This window comes from Schistocerca cancellata, chromosome 1 (genome assembly GCF_023864275.1).
Source record: "Schistocerca cancellata isolate TAMUIC-IGC-003103 chromosome 1, iqSchCanc2.1, whole genome shotgun sequence".
Taxonomy (NCBI): domain Eukaryota; kingdom Metazoa; phylum Arthropoda; class Insecta; order Orthoptera; family Acrididae; genus Schistocerca; species Schistocerca cancellata.
This window is the reverse complement of record NC_064626.1, coordinates 519,528,706-519,554,390: the sequence shown is the minus strand read 5'-3', so window position 1 is coordinate 519,554,390 and position 25,685 is coordinate 519,528,706. Positions and strand designations below refer to the sequence as shown.

The window sequence follows — 25,685 nt, the reverse complement described above, 5'->3', positions numbered from 1 at the left end:
TGAGATGGTCCTTGGATGAATTGGTGTACCACTCACACACAATGATAAACACACTGTCCAGTTGATTGTTCATCACAAGTGCCATATAAAACAGTAAGAACAGGGAAAAAAGTTCTGATCTTTTGTCACATCAATAAGGATTTGAACAAGAAGGGAAAGGAATGACTTCATATCTTGGAGTTCTTTGATTTTTTTTTGTAGGTTTCACATTAAGAAGCTGGTAATATGAAGAAAAACACTATACTGCTGTTACCATAACTCTATTCAACTAGAACCACACAGAATGAAGCTTCTTTTGTAAACAGTTGCTGATTTTCCAGCTACATTACTTACCACTATCATTCTATGTAAACAGAAGCTTCGTATAACAGATGTATACCCTGAGAACAGAGCAAATATCTGCATCTGATACAATGTTTCATTATGGCTGTTAGTTTTTGCATGCCTTTCACACACTTTCATAGATTTCTATTATCCTTATGGAGCAAATGAATTAGTCCTTGCACAATAAAATCTATAAATATGCTGAGGGGCACTCAAATTCATCCCTCATCTTCATCAATGAAAATAAGTCTTATTTATATATCTTCCGTCATTTCCCTTGCTTTATCTGCTCACGTAACTTGTTCAATATTGCACAATACAGCACCTACAGGGCATAAACTTGTACGCCCTTTAAGCCCATTAACACACAGGACATGAGCCGCCACGCCCCCAGCCTCATACAGCCTTCCTTCTAAACGTGTAGACTGCTTTACCAAATTCCTGTGTTATTTAAATGCTTGTCAAACAAATCTAAATCAATTTCTTTATTAATACAACCTCCACCTTCGCCTTGCCCTTCACGCTAAAAATTTTTTTGAAGCAATTAAATTATAATAGTAATACCACGAATATTACTCATAATTAGGTTATAATTTAACAACATAATTAATTAAAGTGAGACTGAAGCAGCAAAATCCTTTGCATTTTACCTCCTGTGCGCAGAAACCCTCTCACCGCGGCAGCCATTTCCAATCTGCAAGTGAAGGTACTAATACTTATTTTCTTTCTTAAATCAAATCTTTGGACCTTCTTTAAGCTTTTTTATAACAAATATAAGCAGATCGTGTTTGGCCTAACTAATATGTAGCTATTGACCGTGTGCAAATAATATAAATAAGTAATCTAATCTGATCTTGTTCGTCCTATTGGACTTCATCCAAATGTCAATGACTTTCGTAGTTCTGAATTGCCGTACAAAACATGTGCCGGTGGAATGCTGTAACAACTGGTACATGAATTTTACCAGTTATTTCGGAGGTTGATCTATGCTGTCTCAGAATATGGTATAATAGGTGATCACTTTCCCTGATTCCCATCTCATGTGTGTAGCAAAAATCTTTGACAAAATGAGTGGCGGACTGGCGCCAAGTAAAAGCACTGTTTACATATCAAATTTGCCGTATTCGTTGACAAACAATGATTTGCATAAAATATTTGAAAAATATGGAAGAGTAGTGAAGTAAGTATGGCGTTTGTGACTATAATTACACGATTGCTATTTTTCGATTAAATGTGTTGCATGTTGTCCAAGTTATATTTGTAATTGTTGAAATACCGTAGCTTACGTCGAAATAAGCGTTTGCGAACACTACATGTAATTGCTCTTATGTTATCTTTCACAGTGGTTACCCGTTTGCCCAATTAAGAGTTGTTTTCAATATATTTGATCACGAAACGTCAAAATCAAAGTACGATATATGGTTAGTGAACCACAGAAGTTGGTGACCACTTTTGTTGGAAAGGGTAACAACGTAGCACTGTTGGATGACAGTATTTTTAGTCGGAACATTACACCCTGGAGTTATGTTCGTACAATACTTTACTCGCTGTGAGATAGAATTTATAATAGGCTTACGCCTTTCTCACTTGAATAAGCTGTTTGTTCAACCAGATTTAAGAACCAGCTTTGCCTCCAGTTTCCGATGTGGGAGAGCATTTGAAAACAGTAAGGAGAAGGTGACAGCGTTCCTGGAAAATTAATTTTTCTTATACAACACCCAAATTTTATATGATGATTTCAGAATTGTGGAAGAATAAGTCTTATTTCAGTGTTCATCAGGTGTAAGTAAACTAGCCACATAGTACATCTTTCCTTCAAATTCTTGTTCAGTTCCTTCAATTAGTTCTGCAGATGTTCTTCAGGCAGACAAGCAGGACTTGAAGGTTGTGCATAAACTGTTTTACAGGCCAAATTGCTCCAGGCAAATGTGGGGTTGGTGCCTTTGAAAGAGCATAGCCGATTTCACAGTCAGAACTTTTGCTCCATCTCTAATGGCTTCTTTCTATAACGATGGGAGGTTTTATACTAATCTTCCTTATTTTTTGGTCAATCTCCATTGTATAGAGGTAGTGATTCCCAAAGATCCTTCTTTTAAGAAACAAAAAGAGTTGTTCGATTGCTGTATTATGTGTCAGTAAGAACATGCACTCAGACATTTAAATTAGAAATGTTTATTGCAATGTTATTATGCTGAAAGACACATACAAATGTTAATTTCTTATGTTTGAAGACAAGCAGTGATCTGCATATCCTGATTGTTGTGTCAGTTCTTACAAGAGGGGATATCTCTATGAATACATCTACATCTACATCCATACTCCGCAAGCCACCTGACGGTGTGTGGCGGAGGGTACCTTGAGTACCTCTATCGGTTCTCCCTTCTATTCCAGTCTCGTATTGTTCGTGGAAAGAAGGATTGTCGGTATGCCTCTGTGTTGGCTCTAATCTCTCTGATTTTATCCTCATGGTCTCTTCGCGAGATATACGTAGGAGGGAGCAATATACTGCTTGACTCTTCGGTGAAGGTATGTTCTCGAAACTTTGACAAAAGCCCGTACCGAGCTACTGAGCGTCTCTCCTGCAGAGTCTTCCACTGGAGTTTATCTATCATCTCCGTAACGCTTTCGCGATTACCAAACGATCCCGTAACGAAGCACGCCGCCCTCCGTTGGATCCTCTCTATATCCCCTATCAACCCTATCTGGTACAGATCCCACACTGCTGAGCAGTATTCAAGCAGTGGGCGAACAAGCGTGCTGTAACCTACTTCCTTTGTTTTCGGATTGCATTTCCTTAGGATTCTTCCAATGAATCTCAGTCTGGCATCTGCTTTACCGACGATCAACATTATATGATCATTCCATTTTAAATCACTCCTAATGCGTACTCCCAGATAATTTATGGTATTAACTGCTTCCAGTTGCTGACCTGCTATTTTGTAGCTAAATGATAAAGGATCTATCTTTCTCTGTATTCGCAGCACACTACACTTGTCTACATTGAGATTCAATTGCCATTCCCTGCACCATGCGTCAATTCGCTGCAGATCCTCCTGCATTTCAGTACAATTTTCCATTGTTACAACCTCTCGGTACACCACAGCATCATCTGCAAAAAGCCTCAGTGAACTTCCGATGTCATCCACCAGGTCATTTATGTATATTGTGAATAGCAACGGTCCTATGACACTCCCCTGCGGCACACCTGAAATCACTCTTACTTCGGAAGACTTCTCTCCATTGAGAATGACATGCTGCGTCCTGTTATCTAGGAACTCCTCAATCCAATCACACAATTGGTCTGATAGTCCATATGCTCTTACTTTGTTCATTAAACGACTGTGGGGAACTGTATCGAACGCCTTGCGGAAGTCAAGAAACACGGCATCTACCTGTGAACCCGTGTCTATGGACCTCTGAGTCTCGTGAACGAATAGCGCGAGCTGGGTTTCACATGACCGTCTTTTTCGAAACCCATGCTGATTCCTACAGAGTAGATTTCTAGTCTCCAGAAAAGTCATTATACTCAAACACAATACGTGTTCCAAAATTCTACAACTGATCGACGTTAGAGATATAGGTCTATAGTTCTGCACATCTGTTCGACGTCCCTTCTTGAAAATGGGGATGACCTGTGCCCTTTTCCAATCCTTTGGAACGCTACGCTCTTCTAGAGACCTACGGTACACCGCTGCAAGAAGGGGGGCAAGTTCCTTCGCGTACTCTGTGTAAAATCGAACTGGTATCCCATCAGGTCCAGAGGCCTTTCCTCTTTTGAGCGATTTTAATTGTTTCTCTATCCCTCTGTCGTCTATTTCGATATCTACCATTTTGTCATCTGTGCGACAATCTAGAGAAGGAACTACAGTGCAATCTTCCTCTGTGAAACAACTTTGGAAAAAGACATTTAGTATTTCGGCCTTTAGTCCGTCATCCTCTGTTTCAGTACCATTTTGGTTACAGAGTGTCTGGACATTTTGTTTTGATCCACCTACCGCTTTGACATAAGACCAAAATTTCTTAGGATTTTCTGCCAAGTCAGTACATAGAACTTTACTTTCGAATTCATTGAACGCCTCTCGCATAGCCCTCCTCACACTACATTTCGCTTCGCGTAATTTTTGTTTGTCTGCAAGGCTTTGGCTATATTTATGTTTGCTGTGAAGTTACATCATTCATAACAATTTTAAGACAGTGACATATTGGCGGACAACTCATAAATGAAATGCCAGCCTTCTCATTACAGTTGCATAGAGTGCCCTCCAATATGTAACTTGATTTTATTTGTGCGTGTACATAGGTTTAGTTATTTGGTATCCCTCCCAGTCCCCTCCCCACAAACACACACATACACATAATGTTGAATATAATAATGTAAAGCTATCATGTGATGGGTACCAAAAGTACTCTCATTTATACATCGTGATGTAGCACGCACAAGATATATATCGATGAAAATCGTAAATCCTTGCAAGTTAAAAATAAACATGCTCTACGCACAGCTGAATATAATAAATATTACATGTAGCCACGAGCTTCCCAGTCATTAATTTGCAGAGAGGGTGAAAATCAGACAGTATAATTTATAGCATTGCTAGAATTTCAACTGAGATTTATTATTAGTAACAATTATAGTAACTGGTTAGAGGTTCATTCATATAAGATTTTCTGCAGGTATTCTGACAGAACATTTCTGATTACTTGTTAAAATTTTGCCCTACAATTCATGAGTTTTTGGTTTGATACAGCAATGGGCTGAGTAGTTCTGTCATGTGGAGTGGGCAATGGGAGAAAGGAAATGGGGGACATGAGGCTTAGACAAGGGTGGCTGACAGCTGGGAGGAAGGGGCAACAGGTGCATGAGATAGGCAGGCATGTGGAGTTCTGTGCAGGGCACAATGATGTGGAGGACCTGATTGGTAAAAAAACATTTAAAAAATAGACTGGAGAGGAGTGTGTGAGTGCTGCATAACATGAGGATCATGGAGCAGGAGAGGATTTGGGAGTGAGACAAAGACTAGTGGAGATTAGGGCTTGGAGGATTATTTGATCTAAGAATGAATTGCAAGGATAATTCCCACCTGTGTAACAAAGAGAATCTGCTAGTGGGAGGCAGGAATGGGGTTTGCATGGAGTACGAAACAATCACAGAAATTGAGAATGCTGTGATTCACAGAATGTTCAGCTACTAGGTGGTTAACCCTATTGTTGGCCTGTTTGGCAGTGCTCGTTCATTCAAGTGGACAGCTTGATGATGATTATGCTCATATAAAATGCCATGCAGAAGTTATAGTAGAGTAGTATATGATATGACTGATTCCTACATGGCTTTGTCTATGATAGGGTAGGATATGCCTGTGATGGAACTAGAGAAGGATGTTCTGGGAGGGTTCATCGAACAGGTCTTCCATGGGGTATGATCCACGTGGAAGGGGACTGAGGAATATATGCAGCATAAGGATGCACTACAATACATAGTAATGTATTTTAATGCATCTTTGGTGTGACGTCATAAGCGAGTGACTGCGTGTGAGATCGCTCTCTAAGTTTTCATATATTTTTAGGTTTCAGATACATATTTTAACGGTTTTTGTGATAATATTTACTATATAAGTGACGTATTTCTTGTGTTGTGACCTGATATTTGTGAGTGTTTCGTTTCGAGCAACTTAACCTCTTGCCTGTGTTTACATTCCGCGCTGACCACTTGCAGCTGTAGCGGCGCATCGAAAGCTAAGTACTAATTAATTGTTTGTGTATAGTGGTTTGTTTAGGAACTCTAGTAGTCTTCAACCGGTGTTCTTGGTGTTTTCTGGTGAAATAATTTCAGAAGAACCTTTTGGGAACTGTTTTCAGCTTCGTTACTGTGTCATTAGACGTTTGATTCTCTTTCTGTATTAGTCTTTTGTTATATTCACTTTTGTTGTTTATTAATACTGTTAATAATAGTAGTTACTTCCCTTGTAGAGTAAGTTTGTGATTATTGTAGTCAGGTTTTTAACATCTTCTTATTGTAGTAGCGGAACTTAGAAAAAGTAAAATTTTACCATGAGTGAGAAGTGTGGGCTTTGCCGTAGGTTCGTGAGTAGTGGATTGCGGTGTGAGACTTGTTCGAAGTATTTTCACTGGGGGGAATGCAGTGGGGAAGCCAGTGGGCATTCTGGTGAGATCCTCTCCCGGAACTGCAGGTTATGTAGCAAGAGTAAGTTGATAGAGGAGCAGGAGCGTATGATCTGTGCCCTTCAGGTGCAGTTGAAAAACACACAGGAGGAGCTAGATAGGATGAGGAGGGAGAAAGGGGTTGGGGAATGGGAGCTGGCTGTTGGCAAGAGATCTGCTAGGAGAAGAAGATTTTCAGATAGTTTTACCATTGGTGTTTACAATAGATATGACCAACTGTCAGAGTCTAGTGGAGAGGAATCTCTAGTAGCTGTAGATGTAGGAAGTATGCAGCAGACCTCAGTATTTACTGTGCCTAGAACAGTTGCAAAGTCGAAGAGGAAGAAGAAGGTTCTGCTGTTAGGTAGTTCTCATGGCAGAGGTGTAGGCCAGCAGTTGCAGGAAGTGCTGGGGAGTGAGTACCAGGTCACCAGCATTGTGAAGCCTAATGCAGGGTTGGCTCAGGTGACTGTTAATATAGGGGGGCTATGTAGGGATTTTACTAAAGAGGATCGGGTAGTGATTATGGGTGGGGCTGGTAATAGTATTGATAGGGATGGGGAGTATAACATAGATGGTGACCTGGAAAAGATAGCCACTCAGACTGGCAACACGAATGTGCATTTCATGGAATTGTTTCAGCGTCACGATCGGCCTCATCTTAATACAGCCGTCAGGCGTAATAACATGAGACTTGGGGGTGCGCTGATGACAGAAGGCATGGGTCACATTTCAGTGGTGTCGGTGGAGTCTATCAGCAGGACGGGTTTCACTAGACATGGCCTGCACCTCAACAGGTATGGGAAGGGGAGGTTGGCAAAGCGTATAGGTGACAGCATAGGTGGGGTTGGTGGGATCACTCATGGGAAAATTCCTGCAGTAGTGGGTGTTAGAGCTGCACCTTTTTTAGATTGAAGTCAGCTGATAGGTATTCCTGCTTAAGGGAAGTCTCTCTAACAAGGGAATCACTTTTGACAAAACTTAGGTATCCGAGTAATGAGGGAATTAGTATATTTCATCAAAATATACAAGGTATTAGAGATAAAGTTAGTGAACTGCTTATAGATGTTGACTCTGAGATTATTGGTATATCTGAATACTTCTTAGATAAGGAGATAATTCAGAGGCTTCCTTTACCAGGATACAGGTTGGCTGGCAGCTTTTTGAAGAGCTCTTTGCGGTGTGGGGGAGTAGCCATGTATGTGAAAAACAGCATCCCATTTGAGTCAATTGATGTTTCAAAGTACTGCACTGAAAAGGTGTTTGAATGTTGTGCAGGTGTGGTTAAATTTAACGGAGCTAAACTTCTAACTGTTGTTATTTATAGATCCGCAGACTCCGATTTCACAACATTTTTGCTAAAGCTAGAGGAGGTTCTTGGTTCACTTTATAGGAAATACAAAAAGTTAGTTATATGTGGTGACTTCAATATTAATTGTATAAGTGATTGTGCAAGGAAGCGGATGCTGGTAGCCCTCTTTAATTCATATAATCTTATGCAAACCATATTCTTTCCAACGAGAGTGCAAGGGAACAGTAGAACAACCATAGACAACATTTTTGTTCATTCCTCATTACTAGAAGGGCATTCTGTTAGCAAAAAGGTGAATGGCCTTTCAGATCATGATGCACAAATTTTAACTTTAAAAGATTTTTGTGCTGCAACACGTGTTAAATATAGTCATCAGCTGTTCAGGAAAGCTGATCCAGTTGCTGTAGAGACCTTTGTAAACCTTATAAAGAAACAAGAGTGGCAAGATGTTTATAGCGCTGATACAGTAGACGATAAATATAATGCTTTTCTCCAGACTTTTCTCATGCTCTTTGAAAGTTGCTTTCCGTTAGAACGTTTAAAACAGTGTACTAGCACAAACAGGCAGCCTGGGTGGCTGACTAGAGGGATAAGAATATCTTGTAGAACAAAGTGGCAATTATATCAAAACGTTACAAACAGTCAAAATCTAAATGCAGCAGCCCATTACAAACAGTATTGTAAAGTGCTTAAAAATGTTATTAAGAAGGCAAAAAGTATGTGGTATGCAGATAGAATAACGAAGTCTCAGGATAAAATTAAAACCATACGGTCAGTCGTAAAGGAAGTTGCTGGTCTGCAGAGACAGGTCGAGGATATACAATCGGAGCGTAGTGGGAATGTCCGTGTTACTGATAAGTCGCATATATGTACAGTACTTAATAATCACTTTCTGAATATAGCAGGTGAACTAAATAGAAACCCAGTCCCAACAGGGAATCATATAGCGCTCTTAGAAAAAAGTTTTCCGAGACTGTTACCTGAAATGCTCCTCCATGATACTGGCAAGAGGGAGATTGAGTTAATAATTAAATCACTAAAGACCAAGAACTCTCATGGATATGACGGGGTATCTAGCAGAATACTGAAGTATTGTTCTATGTATGTTAGCCCAGTTCTCAGCCATATCTGTAACTTTTCCTTTAGGAGTGGTTGGTTTCCTGACCAATTAAAGTATTCGGTAGTGAAGCCACTTTATAAAAAGGGAGACATTGATAATGTTGACAATTTTAGACCTATTTCTATGCCATCGGTGTTTGCTAAAGTTATCGAGAAGGTTGTATATACAAGGTTACTGGAGCATTTAAATTCACATAATTTGCTGTCAAATGTTCAGTTTGGTTTTAGAAATGGTTTAACAACTGAAAATGCTATATTCTCTGTTCTCTGTGAGGTATTGGACAGATTAAATAGAAGGTTCCGAACGCTATGGTGTTTTCTTTGATTTAATGAAGGCTTTTGACTGTGTTGACCACAAAATATTACTGCAGAAGTTGGACCATTATGGAGTAAGGGGAGTAGCTTACAATTGGTTCGCCTCTTACTTTAAGAACAGAAAGCAGAGGGTAATTCTCCGCAATATTGAGAGTGGTAGTGATGTTCAGTCCCAATGGGGCACTGTTAAGTGGGGCGTTCCCCAAGGGTCGGTGCTGGGGCCACTGCTGTTTCTTATTTATATAAATGATATGCCTTCTAGTATTACAGGTGATTCAAAAATATTTCTGTTTGCTGATGACACCAGCTTGGTAGTGAAGGATCTTGTGTGTAATATTGAAACATTATCAAATAATGTAGTTCATGAAATAAGTTCGTGGCTTGTGGAAAATAATTTGATGCTAAATCACAGTAAGACTCAGTTTTTACATTTTCTAACTCACAATTCAACAAGAACCCATATTTTGATCAGACAGAATAGGCATATTATAAGCGAGACGGAACAGTTCAAGTTCCTAGGCGTTCTGATAGATAGTAAGCTGTTGTGGAAAGCCCATGTCCAGGATCTTTTCAGAAGCTAAATGCTGCTTTATTTACCATTAGAACAGTATCTGAAATAAGTGACACTTCAACACGAAAAGTAGTCTACTTCGCATATTTTCATACGCTTATGTCGTATGGTATTATTTTTTGGGGTAATTCTTCTGATTCAAAAAGGGTATTTTTGGCTCAAAAACGGGCTGTTCGAGCTATATGTGGTGTAAGTTCGAGAACCTCTTGTCGACCCCTATTCAAAAATCTGGGAATTCTGACATTGCCCTCACAGTATATATTTTCTTTAATGTCGTTTGTTGTTAGCAATATTAGCCTATTCCCAAGAGTTAGCAGCTTTCACTCAGTTAATACTAGGCAGAAATCAAATCTGCATGTAGAATGCACTTCCATGACTCTTGTGCAGAAAGGATTGCAGTATTCTGCTGCATCCGTTTTCAATAAGCTACCACAAGAACTCAAAAATCTTAGCAGTAGCCCAAACTCTTTTAAGTCCAAACTGAAGAGTTTCCTCATGGCTCACTCCTTCTATTCTGTCGAGGAGCTCCTGGAAGAGCTAAAAAATTAAGCAAATTCCAGTGTTACATTGTTGATTTCTTCATTTAAACTTACGACTTGTCACCTGAATATGTTTTTTTTATTTATATTTCATTTTATCTGTTTCTAATATCGTGTTATAATTTCATGTATTGACTCGTTCCATGACCATGGAGACTCCTCCTTAATTTGGTCCCACAGAACAATAAATAAATAAAAAAGTAGACGAGGTTGGCGATAGAATACCACTTTGAGAGGAGTGGCAAGGAAATAGTTGAAGCTGTGGTGAGGAATATGGTTAAGTTGTTCCAATCCAGGGTGATAGTGGGTAAAGAAGGAGCTGCAGTCAGTTCTTGGGGTTGTCAGAAGATGTAATGTTATTTCAGCAGTGTTCACCTGCCCAAGAATAGACATTAAGTCATGTTCCATATATACCCCAAGATTAGTCACTCCCCCCCCCCCCCCCCCCCCTCAACGACATTGTTGTTGAGGTATGATATGTGATAAAACTTCTGATGTTTCTTCTGCTATTGCAGATCCCAGGCACCACTGGCCACTATGCAAGCAGCACTACATCATGCAGTCTGCTTCAGATGCAACCAAATGAAAATTAGTATCAGATCTATCCGGCAATAAGCATTTGACAACCTTTTCTGTTTCATCTGTCACTCACTCAAAAGATAGCAGTGTCATTTTGTGTAGGATGAAACTTTTTTTAAAAGTCTAAAACCCTTCCTGTTCCTTTGTTTATTTGCAAATCGACAAAGCTCACTTTGTGAAACATCTGCTGTATACAGTGTCATACTCAGATCGACTTTTTTTTTTTTAATACTTATTTTCATGTTAATACCTCAATGCAAATGGTTTCATCCATAACCGTGGAATGACCCAGTATATGCCAGGATGACCATGCAGTAACCACTAATCATAAGTAGTCATCTTGATACTGGCTGCCTGTAGTAGCTTCTAAAATGGCAGTTGTTTTATCAGGTGATGTAGTTACACTCCACAGAAGAATTGAAATTGACTGTGGCCACAAAAGCCTATGTTTCTATATTAGTCACTTCATTTAGACATAAGATTTCAAATTCCAACCTCTTTGCCTTTGATATGTTTAAACTTGTTGAGTCTCTCTCTCTGTCTCTCTCTCTCTCTCTCTCTCTCTCTCTCTCTCTCTCTCTCTCTCTCTCTTTCTCCCTCTCTCGCAAGCTAAGGCTAATAGTAGCCAGAGTGTTAAAAAGACTACAGAGGTTCTTCTGCTAGGGGAAAGACATGGTAGTACAGAACACCCTGGGAGTGAATTCAGATTATTGTTTTTCACAGTGGCCCTGGTAACTGACAAAATGAGGAGTGTGGATTGCATCATCATTCTGTACAATACTTGCAAACCAGAATGAAAGCCCCGGGGAAAAAAAGATGAAAAACTAAGTTAAGAGCTCTGTGTTATTCATGGATGAATGGCACACAATGCACAAAAACAGGGACATTCAACATATTTATTTATTAAAAAGTTGTAAAAGAAGGCAACATTAGCAAAAAGATAGTTACATCAGACCTAGTGTGCAAACATGTAAATCTATAAAACAAAATAGTAAAACAGTTAGTGAGATAAGTGACACTGAAGGGTGGCTTTCAATATTTCATCAATGATTGTTTTGATATTTCTGCATTTAATATTTAATAAGGGAATTGCTTTCATCAGTTGATCTCGGTCAATGTTCTGACTTCATATACTTCATTTTTGAAAATGTTTGCTCACAGACATAAGTTGTTCCAAATTCTGTTGCCTTACCAGTGACCAGTATCATATTCTTCAGTTTGGCAAACTCAACATCTCGTAAGAAACAGTTGAATTTAAAAAGTTTTCTTTCAACAAGCCATTTGCTTGCAAATCAGTGAGCACCAACTGTAGTTTAACTGGGAAACAATCAAGATTACAATCAGACAGATTCTTGAACAGAAGAATGTCACACACTATTCTGTCAAGATCTAAACTTCTCTCCACTTCTTGAAGTCACAAGTAATTTTTTTGGGAAAATCAAGGTTGAAACATTGAAAATGTGAAAGTTTTCTCCTTCAAACAAGCCTTTAACGATACTGTAAAGGTTACAGATGAAGTTATCCCTATCGAAAGTTTCAAGTTCATTTCATTTCATTCATGTGGAATGTGATGTCAGCCAAAAATTACAACTTCGACAGCTAGGTAGGATCTAAGAGCTGTGGATCAGCCTTGTCTTTTTTAGTGAGAACAATATCTTTTTTTTTTTTTTTGGGGGGGGGGGGGGGGTGCTTGTAAAAATGAAACAGGAGTTTACCGCAGCTGAACTACCTTACTGCTGGGTGAAAAATCACAGAATTCAGAATTAATTTCTTCAATAAAAACCTGGAAGTGACAGTGATTAAGTGCATATTCACAAACAAAGTACACAGCAGAAACAACTGATTTCAGTACACAAGACATATCTAAGTCTTTCCCACAGAGCATGTTCTGATGCATGATGCAGTGTTTGAACAGAGCAAGTGGAATTTACAAATCTTCCAAATGAGTCCTGAGCTACCCCACCAGACTCTTTCTCACTCCACCCACATTTTTTACTCCAACAGCTTTAACACCTCAAAGGTCATTCTGTTGAAGCAAAAGTTTTGCGCCTCCATGAAAATTTCTTGCCCAGTTTCATGCATGCTTCAAACAGATACAAACTCATCTGTTATCTGAAAGTCTAAATTGATACCACAAATGAACACGAGTTGTTGTGACATACTCGAGTGATCAGTAGACTACTGCCAGAGAATACCACAAGAAGTTCCTAGTGTTCTCGTGTAGCTGTAGCATTATTTTCTCTCCAGTTATTCTGTTCTGTGCACAGCTGAACTTGCTGAAAGGCCGATACTTTCAAACAATTTGGCTTTCTGAGAACACATATCTTTGCTGTTTCCACCATACGCTCTTTGATAAAGTTGCCATCAGTAAATGGTTTTTCCCATTCTGTTATTTTATGCACTATTTTGTAACTCACACCAGTGACAGATTCATTCCTCGAAATGAAAAATACGTTGAATTATAAACATAATTAAAGTCTTGGAAGGGTGAAAAATAAGCAGATGTTACAACAAACAAGAAAATCTAGGTACAATAATTTAAAATCGAACATAAGAAGTGTAAGGCACATAGGAACTTGGAGGTCTCCACACACATGAAGATCTAGTTTCAAAAAATACTATTTAAACTTAAATGTTATCACATTACCTCATGTTCCTTGCATTTTATCAAGCAAATAAAAGTGCTGTCAGTGTGGCAAGATGAATTGACATCGTGAACCACATCTTGCCCACTGGCCATAGTTTGGTGGTCACTGCCTTAGACCATTCAGCACAACAGTATCGGATATGTTAGAAATAATATAAACATGTATGAAATACATACAATGTAGGGTAGGATCAGGTAAGGGTAGGGTAGGAAGTTACCTTGGTTGTATCAACTATTCTTAGATTTACCGTAGCAGCATGAGAAAACCTAAGTCAAGGATGGCTGGAGAGTGTATGAACCCTGTTCCTTCTGATTGGGAGTCTGATGCATTAACACTGGATTAGCCACTTGGCTCAGTACAAGATTGGAAAGCAAACCATATGAAATCAATAATAACTAAAACATGAAATTTTGATATGATGCACTTCTAAAACATTGAAAACAGATGAACATGTTATGTAACACTGCTGAAAAGTGTAATATTGAATACCTGACAACACTATATCCATCACAACTAACCTTGCAACTAATCCCTTCTCTGAGGAGGTATATTGCAATGGATCTGGAACAGATAAAGCAAGAAACCAACAGCAGAAACATTCTTGTGCAAAGATAAACACAGCATAAATGGTACATCTGATAACAAGGGGTATTTGTATCTTTGTCACAGAGCTTGGCTAGGGCTCACTGCAAGCCCCTATTTAAAAAGTTGTGTTTGGTTACTGTACCCTTCTTGTACATATACAAATATTGTGTTGATGACAAGAGCTAGATATGGTAAGCTGCTAACCAACTGTGATTACCACAGTTATAATACTCGCAACTATGAGTCCCTCCATGTAGAACAAATTAGAATGACCCCTCCTGAAAAGTATCTGTGCCATGTTAGTGCCGTTCTTTATAATTCATGGCCAACATACTTGTTGAGAAATGCCATGATACACACCTCATGGTGGTTTGCAGAGTATGGATGTAGAAGTGTTTCTACAATGTAAATGAAAATGTTAGCTTATAGGGTTAATAGGGCCTCATGCATTGTGGATTCTTTTGATTGTGTTAATGGATGTACCATCTGTACTGTGTCTTTTCTTTGCAAAGACTGTTTCTTCTGTTGCTTTTCTGTTTCAGATGCAGTGCAATACATCTCTGTTGGGAAGGGATCTGGTGCTAGCCTCATTGTGATTATGATAGTGTTGGCAGGTTTTTGTGTTTATGTACATTGCACCTTTAAGCAGGAAGAAGAGAATAGATACTTTCGAAATGTGGTGCTACAGAAGGATGCCGAAGATTAGATGGATAGATCATGTAACTAATGAGGAGGTACTGCAAAGGATTGGGGAGAAGAGGAATTTGTGGCACATCTTGATTAGAAGAAGGTATCAGTTGGTAGGACAAGTTCTGAGGCATCAAGGGATCACCAATTTAGTATTGGAGGGCAGTGTGGAGGGTAAAAATCGTAGAGGGAGACCAAGAGGTGAATACAGTAAGCAGATTCAGAAGGATGTAGCTTGCAGTAGGTACTTGGAGATGAAGAAGACTCTGGACTGAAGATGACAACAACAACAACAACAACAACAACAACAACAACAACATAACCTGCTTGTGTGTTTTATTATTTGAGCAGTGTTTTAAATAAAAAGTTTCATCATTTACCTACATCATTGATTAATTTACTGTGCATTTTGTACTTTTCTGCAGTGTTATGTAATTTGTTCATGTGTTCTCATTTCTTCAGTAGTGTTTTTATTTTCAGAATTTCTTGTTCATTGATTTCCTTGCAGGCACAGGTGCAATCACAATGTAAATGATGTACGAGGTGCATCCAGAAAGTAAATTTTGATCACCAACAAAGAAAACAAATAAATCATTAAGTAAGACATTTATTGGAGTAGCTACATGGATTCATTGACTACTCTCACCATCACTGTTGAGGCACTTACCACAATGATGCACCACCAGTTGTATGCTCATGTCGTAGAAGTTTGCCACCAAAGTCTGAAGCCACGAAGTCACTTCAGTGTGGAGCCCAGCATTGTGATAACTTTTTCCTGTCAGAAAACACTTCATGACATGGAAGAGATGAAAGTCACTTGGAACGAGGTCAGGGCTGTAGGGTGAATGGTCAAAGATCACCCATCTAAACTGATTCAGTCAACATCCTATGTGTTTTGTTCTGGATCCCCATCCTCAGATTTTGCAATGTCTGACAATACCGATCAGTAAAAATTCACAAAAGAGGACACCATGTCGATCCCAGAAGGCAGTGCACATGGATTTTTTTGACAGAGAACTTTCTTTGTCTGTTTGAATTTGGTCTTAACGGGTGAACTATTATGCCACCAGTGCACGAATTGTTGTTTTACGTCTGGTGTGGCATGTGACACCTGTGTTTCATCCCCAGTGAGAAATTGATAACTTTTCTCTGCATACTGCTGTGGGATGTCAATGCAGCAACCAGACATTTGATTTTGTGTTCTTTTGTCAGTTGCCCTGGCACCCACCTTGCACACAGTTTATGAAAATCAAGCCACCAGGAGACAGTTTCATGCACCGATGAGTGAGACGTGGGGGTGGATTGACAAGAGTGTTCTGAAATTGTGAAGTACCAGTTCTGCAAAATTGCATGCCACATGCATACCATCAGTTCTGGTGTCACCAGGGATGGTCAGCCTCTATGGACTTTGTCGTGAATGTTGATTCATCCTTCAGCAAATTTCCGGCACCATCATTTGACCTTACTGTTGCTCATAATGTCGAGTCCACACATGTGGTAAATTGGCTATGTATCTCTGCTGTAGATTGCTTCTGAGCATGCAAAAATCATATAACTGCATGTACATCACAGTTGGCAGGAGAGAACATCAGAGCAACCTTTTTATCCTAGCACTGTGTGGCAACCATTGTTATCGCAAAACTGAAACTGTAGTATTCCTCCATACCTGCTCTCTACTCTTGTGTATGCACATTCCTATCCGACAACTCATGTCATCTCTGGACGTGATCAGAACTTACTTTCTGGATGCACCTTGTATTTTGCTCTTCCCCTTCCAATCATGTTCCAAGCGATGTAGCTACTGTGGTCGTAATGTACTGGACTTGCATTCAGGACGACTGGGGTTTATTCCTTGTCCGACCATCCTGACTTGCATTTTCCATTATTTCCTCTTGTCACTAAAGTTAAATTGTTCCTTTGATTAGCTCTTGACTGACTTCCTGCTCTAGCCTCACCTTATCCTATTTTAGTTTGTGTTTTATATGTATATATTGTTTCACTTTTGTTTCTGACATGTTCGATCTATTGTACTAAATGGTCTATGGATGAATAAATAAATAAATATTTGTTTACACTCTAGAAACACTTCTCAACAAGAAATTATATTACTTCTGCTATAAAAGCCATTTTATTCTCCAACCTCTTTATGTATGTTAGCAATACATTGTAAAGAATGACACCTAAGTGGCTCATGTATGTGAGTATGAGTTTTTGCTTGCTCTGCATGGAGGGATCCACAAATGTGTATGTTATAGCCTTGATAATTGATGTCAGTTTGCAGGTCTCCAAGATTAGCTTGTCATTAACACACATTGGTTTATGTAAAGGGAGGGTGAACCACACAGGACTTTTTAATAAGGGCTTACAGAGAGCCCATGTAGAACTGTGCGACAAGATTTGAATAGCCCTTTTCTGTAGTGTAAAAATTACATTAATCGTGTATTAGTTTTATGCCAAAAAACTATTTCATACAAGGCACTGGAAGTAACTAAAGTAAGACATTGTAGCAGCTCCTGATAAGTATACTTAAGAAATGGCTCTCCGAGCAGACTATACAAAATTTAATATGTGGGAGAGTTTTGTTACATGGTCTTGCCAACTTATCTTTACCATACATTCCAAAAAGTTTCATGTGTCGTATCCTCTCTATCTCTTTTTTTGCCCAGCACCAGTTGGAGATCTTGGTTTTGATTCTTTCTACAAATTTAATGTAGTTTGCTTAATTCACTTAAAAGTCAGCCTATTGGCAGGGAGCCACCAATGTAAGGACTTCAGGACTTGATCAGTTGTTGCTGACAGAGATTCCTTAACATCACTTGCTATTAAACTAGTACATCCTGAAACAACATGATCTTAGGTATGATTTCTGAACTCTAGATGTCATTTAGGGTATATACAGACTGATTCAAAAAATGCTACAAATGGACTCCCACTCAGGGTATTGTCCAGATGCTTGAAGACATACCTGACATCAGTGCTGCATTGAATGGTACATCCTCTCAAAGATACTTGATCTATCTCGAAGATATACTGCTGCCACAATGATCCTGCACACTATATCCTCTGATGATGTAACGTGTTGCAAACACAAGGTCATTCAGATACCCCCACTGGAAAAATTTGACTGGGGCCATATTGGATCATCGCGTTGCATACACAAGACTATTCAGATATCCTCACTGGAAAAATTTGACTGGGGACGTATTGGATGATCGTGGTTGCCGTACTAAAGGCCCACTGTGACCATTCCAGCAGCTGGGAAAGGTTGCCTGCAGATGTGTCCTCACTTGTCTGCTGAAATTTTCAGTGGCTCCATCATGCTGAAATTGCAACAAATGGGCATTGGAACGTCATTCAGCATGTCCAGCAACTCTCACGCAGGAATACAACATATGTGCAACCATCCAGTCGGTTCGGGAGTGTGTACAGCCCAATTAAACAGTCTCCAACATGTCAGTCCACACGTGACCGTAGTGGCCTCTATTGGTGTGTGCCACCTCCAGTTTGTATATGATTACCAGTCTTTGTGGTATCTGATGTGCCATATCAGTTTGTAAACATTTTTTTGAATCGCAATGTATAAATAAGAAACAGAAATGAGTATAACCCAATTCTCTGTGGTACACCTATTTCGACTTACTTTGCATCAGATACTAATCTGATGATTAAAATGAGCTGATGTGAGTCTACAATCAGTGATCTATTTTGCAAATATGATTGAAACCGCTTGTTTAATACCCCATTTATTCCCATTAGTTTCAATTTATCCCAAAGAATTTCATGACTGACACTATCAGAAGTTTTAGAAATGTCTAAGTTAGCTTCTACAATACTATTGTTGCTATTTAGGTTTCCAGTTATTTCATCTGTGTAATCCAGTGTTACTGTTTATGTACTTTTCCTGTTTGAAAGCCATGTTGGTTACTGTTCAGTAGCTCATGGTCATTTCAAGTAATTGAGTGTTGAGAGGGATGATACAGGTTGTTAATATTCAGCTTTAGCCTATTGCTACTCTTGAATAAAGGCACTACATTCAACATTTTTAATGTGTGTGATGTGAAGCAGTATGGATTATAAGTATCACTGGTATTTCATCTACATCTGCTGACATTCTGTGTTTGAGGCTTTTTGGAACTAACTTCATGTTGTAAGCCAGTGTAAGATTTCTAAATTTATCTTCATATATGTGAAATTTAAGCCTAGTGATTGGGAAGCATTTATAAAGTAATCATCTATGTACTTTGGCAGATCTTTTTTGCCAAGTTTAATTTCCTGCTCTTCATATCTCTTCCCTGTTTTACTTTTTGATAATTTCCCGTATTACCTTTTAGTATAGTTCTGTATAAGACTTTACATATTCTATAAACTATTGACCTGCCATTTTTACTATTGGGGTAACTCTTTCCATTCTAAAAGAATATTTTTGGCTCAGAAATGGGCAGTTCAGGCAATAAGTGGTGTAAGTGCACGAACCTCTTGTTGACCCCTGTTCACGAGTCTGGGTATTTTGACATTGGCCTCTCTATATATATATTTTCCTTACTGTCATAGCAATATTAGCTTATTACCAAGAATAAGCAGCTTTCACTCGGTTAATACTTGGCAGAAATCAAATCTGCATTTGGATCAGACTTCCTTAACTCTAGAAAGGTGTGCAGTATGCTGCTGCATCAATTTTCAATAAGCTACCACTCGAATTAAAAAATCTTAGCAGTAATCCACGCACTTTCAAATTGAAACTGAAGAGTTTCCTCATGAGTCACTTCTATTCTGTCAAGGAGTTCCTTGAAAAATTAAGCTGATTCTTGTTGTACTGTTGATTGCCTTTACTTAAACTTGTGGACTGACTTTTTTCAGGTTCATAAACATTTATTTTTATCTGTTATTACTTTTATGTTGTAATTCCATGTACTGACATGCTCCATGACCTTGGAGATTTGCTTCTCAATTTGGTACTACGGAACTTGACGTGTAAATAAAAATAAAAAAAAAGTGAAGCTTTTCATTTAAGAGGTGAGCCTTTTTACAGTTATACAGGAAGTATTAATGTCAGTCGTAGTCCAGGCACTAGATTTAGTGTTCCAACATGAATGGACTAGGGTCAGTTTCTTCAGAAAACACATTTCAAAATTATGAATGCTAAAGAGAAAACATTGTAAGCATTGTTAGTATCTGATTGTGAAAGCACTTCTAACCGGGATTCATTTCATAGCTTATCTACAAAACTAGCACAGCCTTCTGCAGAGAAATTTCTTGTATAAGCAAGAAGTAGGCCTACATCCCTTTTGGCATACAGGTATAGTTTGAACAGTAAAGCATGTGTATTATCGTCAGATAGCCCTGAATGTGTATCAAAAATTTCTACCTCTGTTTATAAGAGGTTACATGTTGAAGCTGTTTTATAAGCTGTAGCTTATTTGATGGGTAATCATTCACAATGTTAATATTAAAGTCCCCAAAGGCAATTTTAATGGATTTTCAATAAACATAATATCTAGCAGATACTCTAATGTATTAATGAAAGTGTGTATGTCCCAAGAAGGTGATCTCGCTATTACTATAGTTATTACATTGCCAGCTCACCAGCTTCAAAATGCATTCCAGTATTCCATGCTTCTGTAGTTAGTATTTTTAAGTAGAGTTCAGGGCTCAGTTATTTAGGTTTTCCGAGGAGATATCTAGATAAAGAATATCATGTAATGATTATTGACAGTGTCAGAAGTACTTGGGAATAAACCTCAACTACTCAGTGGAGGATGACACCAGGTGCAGCACTTTCAATTCTCCTCTCACAAGTATAAAGTTTGTGCCAATCTTTGAGGGATGCAACACAAACCCTGGATGAAGTGTTCTGCTAAACATGTAACTGCAAAGCTTCAGTAACCACTCAAAAAGTATGGGGCTGTCAGTCTCTCCCACTATTACAACAGGTGTGGCATGTTCTACAACTGATTGTTTCTGTTAAAGAAGTTGCTTGCACAGATAATTTCCAGAAGAATTTATTGGAACTGTAAAGGCTTTTCGTCAGCATGTTTTGTAAATTTGTCAAGTCATTTTTAGGGGAAACATTAAAACATTGCACCCTGCATGCTTTATTGCTTAGGCCACTCCTGGGCTTGATCTGCAAAAATTATTTGCTTGAATCATCAGATAATAATTCTTAAAAAAAACTGTGAGATTTGCTGATGACAAAAGTAAAGGACCAAAACGTGTCTGTTCCATAGAAGCTAAGAGAATTTTTGAATGGGGTTATAACTAATTCATGGCCAAAAACTCAGCCCTCAATCTTAGAAAGACTGGTATTATGCAATTGCAAACAATTAGAAATGTCTTATTAGTAGCAGAAATAGACATCAATGGGTACACTCAATGTGTGTGTAGACATCTGATGCCACTTACCTCTGTGAACCTACCAAGGACTGTTGAATTCATGCCATACAGAATTACTACTATGTTGTGTTTCAAATTGAGATCAACATGCTATTAAGCAGTTAGTCATAATGTTTTGGCTCATCAGTGTATATAATGTCATTTGAAAGTAATTCCCTTAATTATCTGTGTGGGTTGCTTAGCACTAATCATAATTTATTGTTGATATACTTCACAGATGTCTCTGTATCTCTATCTGTTATTGTCTAATTGGGTAGATAAAAAAAATCTACTCACCAGCACCAGCAGAACACGCACGTAAAAGAAGATTATATAGGCAAGCTTTCAGAGCCAGTGGCTCCTTCTTCAGAAGGCTTATATGGGAAAGAAGAGGGGTGAAGAAAAAGGACTGGAGAGGTCTAGGAAAGGGGATAGTACATTCTGGAAAAGTCACCCAGAGTACAGGTCCAGGCACACAATATCCTGTTGCAGAGCATGCTCTACAACATGACAATCATGACCTCAGCACCTATTTCACCACGCATATCATCTGGACTCTTCCCCCAGATGCCAGTTTCTTGGTATTTCACAGGTGGGAACTGGCACTACAACATGTCCGTGGTTCTCACCACCCACATTGCCTTACGTTAATTTCTTACGTCTCAGCCATTCTACGCAGTAACTACTTCTTTCTTCACTCTTGTTTTAGTTTTCTACATCTTTCGTTTTCTTATCTGTCTATTTTTCGCTGTCCCCCTCCTTCTCTGTCACATACGATACACGTAGCTTTTCACTTTTATTTACTTGTACATGATGCTTTAGCAGTATCTCTGTCTTGCATATTACCCTGTCTTCCTCCTTTAAGATCTCACATTTTTAGATATTATTCAGTGCTGTCCCAACAATCAGTGTTTCCTTCTCGTTCCTTCCGGTTAGTCTCCCCTGACCTTCGATTCATGGTTACTTTCTCAGAATCTACCCATTTTCTTAGACCTCTCCAGTCCTTTTCCTTTACCCCTCTCCCTCCCTGTTCAAACCTTCTGCCCGAAGAAGGAGCCAACGGCTCCAAAATCTTGCCTAATTATAACCATATTTTATGTATGTTTTCTGCCACCGCTTGGTGAGTAGTCATTTTTTTTATCTATCCAATTACATCTATCTCTTATCGTGTCTTTTAATCACTTCCTTTTATTTACTGCAAAAGAGTAATACCTTCGGTAAAATTCTTGAATATGGATAGAACTTTGTGATCTTTTGATTTTGAGAATTTGATGTATGCTTCTCCTTATTTCACAAGTCCGCATGCATTGCAAATAGCTAATTGAAAAATAGTCTCATCATCCAGCCTACCACCACCCAGCAGTCTGTTGTTGTGAGAAATTGCTGTGATTGTTGAATATTGGATTTTGATCATGATATTGGCTCATTGCATTTGTTTCCACAGCTGATCATTCCTTTTGCTTCCCTTTTCCCCAAACCCCTAGTGGTATATTTCTTGAACTGGATTCCCAGAAATTTGCCTTACAACGTGTTGCTCTTTCTAATTGAATGACCTTCCCAAAAGGAAAGACCAGTCAAGATAGTAAACATTTCAATTAAAAAAAAATTAATTAATCTGTTGAGAGGCCAGACAAACGTGTGGTTCTTGAAGAGGGGTGGCAGCCTTTACAGTAGTTGTAGGGGCAACGGTCTGGATGATTGACTGATCTGGCCTTGTAACACTAACCAAAACGGCCTTGCTGTGCTGGTACTGTGAATGGCTGAAAGCAAGGGGAAACTAAAGCCGTAATTTTTCCCGATGGCATGCAGCTTTACTGTATAGTTAAAATGATGATGGCGTCCTCTTGGGTAGAATATTCTGGAGGTAAAATAGTCCCCCATTCGGATTTCTGGGCAGCGACTACTCAGGAGGACGTTGTTATCAGGAGAGAGAAAACTGGTGTTCTATGGATCGGAGCGTGGAATGTCAGATCCCTTAATCAGGCAGGTAGGTTAGAAAATTTAAAAATGGAAATGGATTGGTTAAAGTTAGGTATAGTGGGAATTAGTGAAGTTTGGTGCCAGGAGGAATAAGACTTCTGGTCAGGTGAATACAGGGTTATAAACACAAAATCAAATAGGGGTAATGCAAGAGTAGGTTTAATAATGAATAAAAAAGTTGGAGTGCAGGTAAGCTACTACAAACAGCATAGTGAACGCATTATTGTGGCCAAGATAGACACAAACCCAATGCCTGCCTCAGTAGTACAAGTTTATATGCCAACTAGCTCTGTAGATGACAGAGAGATTCATGAAATGTATGATGAGATAAAAGAAATTATTCAGATAGTGAAGGGAGACTAAAATTTAATTGTTAAGGGGGACTGGAATTTGATAGGAAGAATAGGAAAAGTAGTAGGGGAATATGGATCGGGGTAAGGAATGAAAGACGAAGCTGCCTGGTAGAATTTTGCACAGAACATTACTTAATCATAGCTAACACTTGCTTCAAGAATCATGAAAGAAGATTGTATACATGGAAGAGGCCTGGAGACACTGGAAGGTCTCATATAGATTATATAATGGTTAGACAGAGATTTAGGAACCAGGTTTTAAATTGTACAACATTTCCTGGGACAGATGTGGACTCTGACCACGATCTATTGGTTATGAACAGTAGATTAAAACTGTACAATATGCCAAAAGGAAGGAATTTAAGGAGATTAGACTTGGATAAATTAAAAGAACCAGAGGTTGTAGATAGTTTCAGAGAGAGCATTAGGGAACGACTTGACGAGAACGGGAAAGAAATACAGTAGAAGAAGAATGGGTAGTTATGGGAGATGAACTACTGAAGGCAGCAGAGGATCAAGCAGGTAAAAAGACGAGGGCTAGTAGAAATCATTGGGTAACAGGAGAGATATTGAATTTAATTGATGAAAGGAGAAAATATATGACTGCAGTGAATGAAGTAGGCAAAAAGGAATACAAATGTCTCAAAAATGAAATCCACAGGAAATGCAAAATCTCTAAGCAGGGATGGCTAGAGGGCAAATGTAAGGATGTAGAGGTATATATCACTAGGTGCAGGATAGATACTGCTTACAGGAAAATTAAAGAGACCTTTGGATAAAAGAAAACCACTTGTATGAATATCAAGAGCTCAGATGGAAAGCAAAGAAGGGAAAGCAGAAAAGTGGGAGTATATAGAGGGTCAATACGAGGGTGATGTACTTGAGGGCAATGTTATAGAAATAGAAGAGGATGTAGATGAAGATGAAATGGGAGATATGAGACTGTGTGAAGAGTTTGATAGAGCACTGAAAGACCTAACTCGAAACAAGGCCCCGGGAGTAGACAACATTCCATTAGAACTACTGACAGTCTTGGGAGAGCCAGTCCTGACAAATCTCTACCATCTGGTGAGCAAAATGTATCAGGCGCGTGAAATATCCTCAGACTTCAAGAAGAATATAATAATTCCAATCCCAAAGAAAGCAGTGTTGACAGATGTGAAAATTACCAAACTATCAGTTGAATAAGTCACGGCTGAAAAATACTAACGCAAAATCTTTACAGACGAATGGAAAAACTGGTAGAAGCTGACCTTGGGGAAGATCAGTTAGGATTCCATAGAAATGTTGGAACACGTAAGGCAATACTGACCCTATGACTTATCTTAGAAGATAGGTTAAGGAAAGGCAAACCTACATTTCTAGCATTTGTAGACTTAGAGAAAGCTTTTGACAATGTTGACTGGAATACTCTCTTTCAAATTCTGCAGGTGGCAGAGGAAAAATACAGGGAGAAAAAGACCATTTACAATTTGTACAGAAACCAGTTGGCAGTTATAAGAGTCGAGAGGCATGAAAGGGAAGCAGTGGTTGGGAAGGGAGTGAGGCAGTGTTGCAGCCTATCCCTGATGTTATTCAATCTGTATATTGAGCAAGCAGTAAAGGAAGCAAAAGAAAAATTTGGAGTAGGAATTAAAATCCATGCAGTGTTGCAGCCTATCCCTGATGTTATTCAATCTGTATATTGAGCAAGCAGTAAAGGAAGCAAAAGAAAAATTTGGAGTAGGAATTAAAATCCATGGAGAAGAAATAAAAACTTTAAAGTTTGTCGATGACATTGTAATTCTGTCAGACACAGCAAAGGATCTGAAAGAGTAGTTGAACAGAATGGACAGTGTCTTGAAAGGAGCATATAAGATGAACATCAACAAAAGCAAAACGAGTGTAATTGGAATGTAGTCAAATTAAATCGGGTGATGTTGAGGGAATTAGATTAGGAAATGAGACATGTAAAGTAGTAGATGAGTTTTGCTATTTGGGGAGCAAAAAACTGATAATGGTTGAAGTAGAGAGGATATAAAATGTAGACTGAATGGCAAGGAAAGCATTTCTGAAGAAGAGAAATTTTTTGAACATCAAGTATAGATTTAAGTGTCAGGAAGTTGTTTCTGAAAGTATTTGTATATGTATGCAAGTGAAACATGG

The 25,685-nt window shown here is 38.7% G+C and overlaps 2 protein-coding genes across 2 annotated transcripts in view; one reads left to right on the top strand and one right to left on the bottom strand.

Annotated features, from left to right (window-relative positions):
• Positions 1-1,162, bottom strand: part of LOC126178875 (succinate--CoA ligase [ADP/GDP-forming] subunit alpha, mitochondrial) — a 50,470-nt gene extending 49,308 nt beyond the window's left edge. The window contains exon 1 of the mRNA XM_049924565.1: positions 975-1,162. Within this exon, the coding sequence (XP_049780522.1) occupies positions 975-1,011 (37 nt within the window). The 5' untranslated portion in view covers positions 1,012-1,162. The remainder of the gene's footprint in view (positions 1-974) is intronic.
• A 188-nt stretch (positions 1,163-1,350) lies between these two features.
• LOC126178892 (zinc finger CCHC-type and RNA-binding motif-containing protein 1-like) overlaps positions 1,351-25,685 on the top strand; it is a 73,923-nt gene continuing 49,588 nt past the window's right edge. The window contains exon 1 of the mRNA XM_049924566.1: positions 1,351-1,504. Within this exon, the coding sequence (XP_049780523.1) occupies positions 1,365-1,504 (140 nt within the window). The 5' untranslated portion in view covers positions 1,351-1,364. The remainder of the gene's footprint in view (positions 1,505-25,685) is intronic.